The sequence below is a fragment of the Canis lupus genome, chromosome X (assembly GCF_011100685.1).
Source record: "Canis lupus familiaris isolate Mischka breed German Shepherd chromosome X, alternate assembly UU_Cfam_GSD_1.0, whole genome shotgun sequence".
NCBI classification, from domain to species: Eukaryota; Metazoa; Chordata; class Mammalia; order Carnivora; family Canidae; genus Canis; species Canis lupus.
In genome coordinates, this window is record NC_049260.1 from 119,305,886 (window position 1) to 119,312,831 (window position 6,946).

Sequence of the window (6,946 nt, forward strand, 5' to 3'; positions counted from 1 at the left end):
GGTGAGGACTGAGAGCCGACCTGTGCCAGGACGCTGGGGGCCGCCGAACCCTGCTGTGCCCCTGCCGGCAGCCCTGGGCCACCCCGGGACCTGCAGAGCCGGTGGGGCCCGAGCCGCAGCAACCACCCCTCGGGCGCTCAGGGACGACACGTCGGGGCCTGAGAGGCTCGGTGTAAGGGGCACCGACTGAGGTCTGCAGAGAGCCGAGGCCGCAGCCCGCCCGAGTCCAGGGCAGGAGCCCGGGGAGGACAGGGGGCCCCCGCCTTGCCAGCCGGCGCGCTTCCCTCCTCCCACCCTAGCCTGGAACTCATCTCAACCCAACGTGCTGTTAGCTGTGGGGACCCCTGGCAACGGGGTCAGGACGTGATGTGACGTGGGCCGACCTCTGCGTCAGAATTGAGAGAGAGCAGAAGGCCTCGGTGCGGGGGGGTCGCACTGGGGTCCCCTGGAAGGAGGCCAGGCCCGGGCCGGCGGCAGCCAGGGGAGCAGGTAGCCCCGGGAGGGGGCTCGGAGGGCGGGGGAGGGGCCCCGGAGGGCGGCGGGGGGGGGGGGGGGAGGGGGGGGGGGGGGGGGGGCCTGCCGGGAACCCCGAGAGAGGACCATGACCGGGGGAAGGCGGGGCCGCGGCGTCGAGCTGAGGCCTGGATGCCGGGGCCTGGGGCAGTGGCCTCGGGTCCCCGGAGGCAGGACGGGACCCGGCCCTCCCCGGAGCGGGGTGAGGACCTGAGGGAGAACTGCGGGGGTCCCCCGGGGTCCCCCACCCCACCATCATGCCTCAACCCACGGCCCGCCCTCCCCGAGAGAGAGAGAGAGAGAGAGAGAGAGAGAGAGGCACTGGGCCCCCGCCTCGGGCTGGGGGGGCCGCCCTGGGGAGGCCGGACACACGCGGCCCCCGGGGAAATGCGCCTCGGGGGGGGTGGGGGGTGGGGGGGGACCCGAGCCCAGGGAGCTCAGGAGCCCATCCGGAGGGAGGTTTGCCAGGGCCTGAGGGGGGGAGGGGCACAGGGAGTGCCTGTGGGGGCGGGGGCCCTGGAGCCCAGGACAGAGGGACCTGGCAGGAGGTCGCCAGGGATGGGAGGCCTGGGAGGCCCCCTGGGCAGGCTGGGGACCTGCCTTCGGGCGGGCCGCCGGGCGGCCAGACTTCCACATCCGGGTCTCCCGAGAGACTGGGGGCCCTTGGCGTCAGGAGCACGGCCTCCCTGAGGGGGCAGACGGTGGACCCCCCGCCCACCCTACATTGAAGGGGTGAGTGGCCCCCAAGGCAGCCCTCAGGCCCAGGAGGGGATGGCCCCGAAATCTGGGTGCCCCTCCCTGGCAGCCCTGGGAAGAGAACCCGGGGTGTGGCCTATCCCGCGGAGACCCTCCTCCTCTCCAGATCTCTGGGCTCAGGGAGGGGAGGGCCTGGGTCTGAGGGTCTGCACTCAGGTCAGCAGAGGAGGCAGGTGCCCTGCCCTGCCCTGCCCTGCCCTGCCCTGCCCTGGTCCAGGCCCTGGCGGGGGTCGAGGTGAGAAATGAGGGGATGCCTTCCTCAGCAGGATCCCTGGGGACCAGGCCGCCCCGGCCGCTTGTGTGGGCCATGGGGAGAGGCGGGACGGGTGGGCCGACTGATTTCTCTGGACTTTGGCTGGTTGCGGGGTCGGGGTAGGGGCCCTTGCAAGGAAGGTGCAAGGAGGGTGGCCTCAGGGCCAGCCGGAGAGTCTTCCCACGCCTTGCGTGGGGTCCAGGTGAAGAGCGAGAGGCGCCCCATCCTGGCCCAGAGGGAAGCTTGAGTTGGGCCATTCCTCCCCTGGTGCGTGATCCGTGATCCGTGATCCCTTATTTGACGGCACAGGATGAACCCCCAGAGACCTTTGGCAGGCCTGCCCAGAGCCGGTCCCCTGGCTTCCTCATGGGGAGGGTCGGGGCAGCCTGGTCTTGTGGGGACACTTTGGCCTCAGGACCGCAGACAGAGGCCTGGGTCCCAGGCCCTGCCAAGGGCACTGGCAGGCCAAGGAGGGGACTTGGACTGCTGGGGGCCTCCCAGAGTGCGAGCCAACCTTCCTGTGTGCACTGGGGGCCCAGGGCTGGGCTGGCAGTCTGCAACCCTGAGGTGCCCCCTGCTTCCCTCCTGCAGGGGCTCCAAGAACTGGCAGCGCAGCAGAGGCCTTGGTCGCCGGCAGGAGGCCCTCAGGTCACAGAGTGAAGGAGGCATAGCAGGTCTGTGTCGCTGGACCTGGTGAGGTCCACGTTGTCTCCGAGCCTGGTGCCAGGGGCTCAACTCGCCCAGCCCAACACACAGGGGACTCCTTGTGTAGCCAATCCTGATGCGGCCCGCTCTCTGCCCTGGCACGGGGCCTCTCTTGGCCCACCTGCACCCCGACCAGCCATCCCACCGCTGTCTTCAGCTTTAGCTCCACGCCCACACCATGCCCCTGAGGCACACGAGTCAGCTCTGGAAGCTGGAAGAAGACCCGGGAGAAGCCCAGGGCCTGGTCAATGCCCAGCTGCCAGAGGCTGAGGATGAAGACGAAGTTTCATCTCCCCCCTACCTGTGTTCCTCTTCCTCCTCCTCCCCCTCCTCCTCCTCCTCTTGCTCCTCCCCTTCCTTGTCCAGCTCTGGCCTGTTCTTTGTGCCCCCAGAGGAGGGGTCTGAGACTGCCTGGAGTCCTCCCCAGAGCCCTCAGAGTGCCGGGCCCTCCCCCAGTGGCAGGGCACCCAGTGGCTGGAGCCAGGTGGAGTTTGCTGGCCCCAGTGGCCCAGAGGAGGAGATCTGGAACCCCTGGGAGGTGCCCGAATATGCGCAGCCCTCTGCCCAAGGAGGAGACACAATGCTCATGAGTGGGGCTGACCTGGTGGGGTTCCTGCTCCGCAAGTATCTCAACAAGCAGCCCACCAGCCAGGCAGAGGTGCTGGAGGTCCTCAGCCCAGATATGCAGGATGCCTGGCCCGAGATCTGGGGTCAAGCCTGTGAGTGCATGCAGCTGGTCTTTGGCGTAGAAGTGAAGGAAGTGGACCCCATCGCACACTCCTACGTCCTGGTCACCGTCCTGGGCCTCAGCTACGATGGGATGCTGAGCGGTGAGCAGGGCCTGCCCACGACCGGCCTCCTGGTGCTGCTCCTGGGGGTGATCCTCCTGGAGGGCGACCGTGCCCCCGAGCAGGAGGTGTGGGAAGCCCTGGGGGTCATGGGGGTGTTTGCCGGCAGGCAGCACGTCATCTATGGGGAGCCCAGGGAGCTCCTCACCCACGTCTGGGTGCAGGAAGGCTACGTGGAGTACCGGCAGGTGGCGGGCAGCAACCCTGCCCGCTACGAGTTCCTGTGGGGGCCCAGGGCCCACGAGGAAACCAGCAAGCTACGGGTCATGGAGTATGTGCTATGGGTTAATAGCAGGTGGCCGGTTTCCTCCCTGGCCCCGTTTGATGAGGAAGAGTGGGCCTGAGCCCCAGAGGCGGCCAGGCCCTTTCCAGCCTTTGGTGGGGTCGGCAGCTTCTCCCGCGGGATGGGCACGAAGGGAGGCATCCCTTCGGCTGCTTCTTCCCCGTGGGCGCCTCTGGGTCTCCCTGTGTGTGTGTGTTTGTGTGTTTGTTTGTGTGTTTGTGTTGGAGAAGACAGACCACTGGGCTTTCTAGGAGTGCAGGGCCAGGGCGGCTTGGGGGCAGAAAGCAGGGTGAAAAGCCACTCTGGGGGCCTGTTCTCTGCCGCGACCCGGAGATCGAGAGCTTGGTTAACATGAGGAGGCTCTTGCACATCGCTGCTCGGATTCGGGGGATTCATCAGCTTGGGAGGCTACGTGTGTCACTGACATTCCCCCCGCCCGGACCGCCGCAGCCGCCGCCCCCCCCCCCATCCCGAACTTCTGTACATCCCCCAGTTCAACAGTTAAGAGTTTCATCCTGTCCTGAAAACCAGCTGGCCAAAGTCCACCTTCGTCCCTGTGTGGGTCCCACCCGGATCCTCATCCCAGGCAGGGCACTGGGACAGAAATGGGTTGGGAAGCAGCAAGGACGGAGGGGTCAAAGGACGGGGTCGGGTCGTGCAGCCAATAAAAAGGAAAAGGTCTTTTGTTCTGGCTTCCTGTGCCTCCTGGCCGTTCATTCTGCAAGGGCCCAAGGAACCCGGACCGGTGTGCTCCGGCATGGGCGGGGGGCCGCGGAAAGGGCGAGAAAGGGCCCGCGGAGGCCAGGGGAGCCCTGCTGGCGGCTCCCTCACGGCCACACAGCGGCTGAGCTCTGCTCCTGCAAGGCCCTGTGTGTGAGCAGTGAGGACACGAGGGGCCCGGGGACACGCCGCCTTCGGGGACTGTGTAGAGGCCGCCGTCCGGCAGGGAAGGTGGGGGAGGGGTGTCCTGAGGCCTGCGACAGCCCCAAGGGGCGAAAGGGTGACGGGGGCGGCGGCCTCCCGGGGGCAGGCTCTGCAGGTCCAAGGCCCCGGGGCCCGGGGGGGGCTCTGTGGGCAGCGCGACTCCTCGTGTGCAGCTGAGGAGCGAGCAGCGGGCGGGGGACGAGGCCGACCTCCACTCTGCCTCCAGGTCGGGAAGCGGGGGACCTGAGGCTTGTGGGGGGGCGGGGGGGGGACACGCGCAGATTGCCTGGCGTGGCGGGAGGGCGGGCCCAGGCCGGCCAGAGTCCCTGACCTCCCAGCCTGAAGGAGGGCCCCGCCCACCTGCTCCCCCCCCCCCCCGACCCCCCAGCCTGGAGCCCATCTCCGCCGGACCCACCTGCTGGGAGCGCTGGGGACCCCTGCACGGGGTCCGGATGTGAGGTGGGCCGACGTCCGCCTCGGAGGTCTGAGAGAGCGGAGGGCCTCGCGTGGGGGGTCGGATTGGGGTCCCCGCCGAGCGAAGGCGGGCAGGGCCCGGGCTGGCGGCAGCCAGGCGAGCAGTAGCCCCGGAGCGGCCCGGAGGGCGGCTGGAGGGGGCCTGTCGGTAATCCCGAGAATCCCACGCGGGGGAAGGCGGGGCCGCGGCGTGGAGCTGAGGGGGTGCCCGGAGGCAGGACGGGCCCGGGCCCTCCCGGAGCAGGGGTGAGGAGCTGAGGGAGAACTGCGGGGGTCCCCCACCCCCACCTTCATGCCTCCACTCCTTCCCGGAGAGATGGAGGCACTGGGCCCCCTCCTTGGGACTGGGGGGCGGCCCTGGGGAGGGCCGGACACACGCGGCCACCCGGGAAAATGCGCACATTGGGTTGTGGGGGTGGGGACAGGACCCCACGGAGCTCAGGATCCCCGTCGGAAGGGAGGTTTGCCGGGGCCTGAGGGGACAGGGGCACAGGGGTTGCCTGTGGGGGCGGGGTGGGAGGGCAGGGACACAGGTGCACAGGACAGAGGGGACCCCGGCGGAGGTCAGGGCCCACGCTAGAGGGGCCCCCGGGAAGCCGCGGAGGAGTGGGATGGGGCCAGATGGTGGCGGGGGGTGCTGCAAGCCTGGCACAAGCCAGGTACCCGAGAGCCTGAGGCCTGGTTTGGTGGGAGCAGACGCTGAAGGGGGGGAGGGGAGGGAGGGTCCCGGGGCTAAGGGGAGGCGAGGGATGGACCCGAGGGGGACAGAGGGGACCCGGCGGAGGTCAGGGCCCACGGTGAGCCCGGGAAGCCCGCGGGGGAAGGTAGCGGGATGGGGCCGGATGGTGGCGGCGGGTGCGGCAGGCCTGGCAACATCTGGGTACCCCGAGAGCCTGAGTCCTGTGTGGCGGGAGGCAGACGCTGAGGGCTGAGGGGAGGGTCCCGGGGCTAAGGGGAGGCGAGGGATGGACCATTGAACAGGGACAAAGAGGACCCCAGTAGAGTGGTCGCCAGGGCTGTGAGGCCCCCGTGGGGATGGGTACCTGCTCTCACGTGGGAAGTATGGGTGCTCAGACTTCCACATTCCGGGCCTCCTGAGGGCACTGGGGGCCCCTGCGTCAGGAGCAGGGCCTAGGACAACGTGGGCAGAGGGGAGGGCCCCGGGTGGTGCTGGGAATCCGGTGAGGATGCAGAAGAGGCCCGGGGGACCCCGCACCCCAGCCCAGAGTCGGCCCGGGAAGGTCGTGGGGGGGGGGGGGGATGGGAACACGTGGTGAGGCCCCACTTCTGCATCGGGGGCTCTGAGAGACCAGGGGCTGGTGTTCAGAGCAGGGGCCTCCCTGAGGGGGCAGACGGTGGGCCCAGGTCCTGCTGGGTTCCTGGCGAGGATGTCCATGGAGGACGGAGGGACCCCGCACCCCAGTCCACAGTCAGTCCCGGGAGGCAGGCCGAGTGGAGCCAAGCAGAGGCCTAGGCGCCCAGGGAGCCCCGCCAGCAGGGGTGGGGAAGAAGGGCCCAGGGAGCCTGTCCCCCCGCCCCCCCCAGCTCAGCCCCCTCTGTGAGCCCTGGGAAGCCCCCAGGCTGGGTCATGGTCCTGATGGAAAGATGGTCACTCCCTGTCCCCGGTGGGGTCCGGGAGGAGGGGAGGGCCTGGGTGTGAGCGCCCTGGCCTCCGGTAGTCTGCCCGAGGGGCCCAGGGTCAGCTAGGGCTGGAGGCGAGGATCCCCGAGGGACTGAGACCCCCGAGGGAGTGGGTTCCCAGGGAGCCCGGAGCACCACGGCCCTGCCCCTGCTTCAGCCTCGGGAGGCTGCCGGGGGTTGGACGAGTCCCGAGCTGCGTGGTCGCTTGCTTATGTGACAGGGCCTCCCACACCTGTGGCGGTTGGGCTGGAGCACTGCCTCCAGGGTGTGGGCTGCGGTGGGGTCAGGTGGAGTGGGAGGCAATGGCCCACGTGTGGCTGGTGGCCAAGGCCAGGACTACAGGGGAACTGCAGCCCTAGGAAACGCAGCCTAGAGTGGGTCCATGGGAGCCCCCAGGGCCCGAGGACCTCCTGGGGCGTGCCCTGGCTTTGCCAGCCAAGTCTCCTAGAGCCTGGGGAATTGGAGGAAGGAGCAGGGTTGCAGACTGCCCAGAGCCGACCCGGGGCCTGAGGGGATTGAAGGTGAGGACCAGAGGGAGGGACTGACGGA

At 69.4% G+C, this 6,946-nt stretch overlaps 1 protein-coding gene across 1 annotated transcript; it reads left to right on the plus strand.

The window, feature by feature from the left end:
• The first annotated feature begins 424 nt into the window (after positions 1-424).
• LOC119878039 (melanoma-associated antigen 8-like) lies at positions 425-4,030 on the plus strand. Its single transcript, XM_038586646.1, has 2 exons — positions 425-489; positions 2,114-4,030. The coding sequence occupies exon 2, from the start codon at positions 2,406-2,408 to the stop codon at positions 3,417-3,419; it is 1,014 nt and encodes a 337-aa protein (XP_038442574.1). The 5' UTR covers positions 425-489; positions 2,114-2,405; the 3' UTR covers positions 3,420-4,030.
• Positions 4,031-6,946: the final 2,916 nt, after the last annotated feature.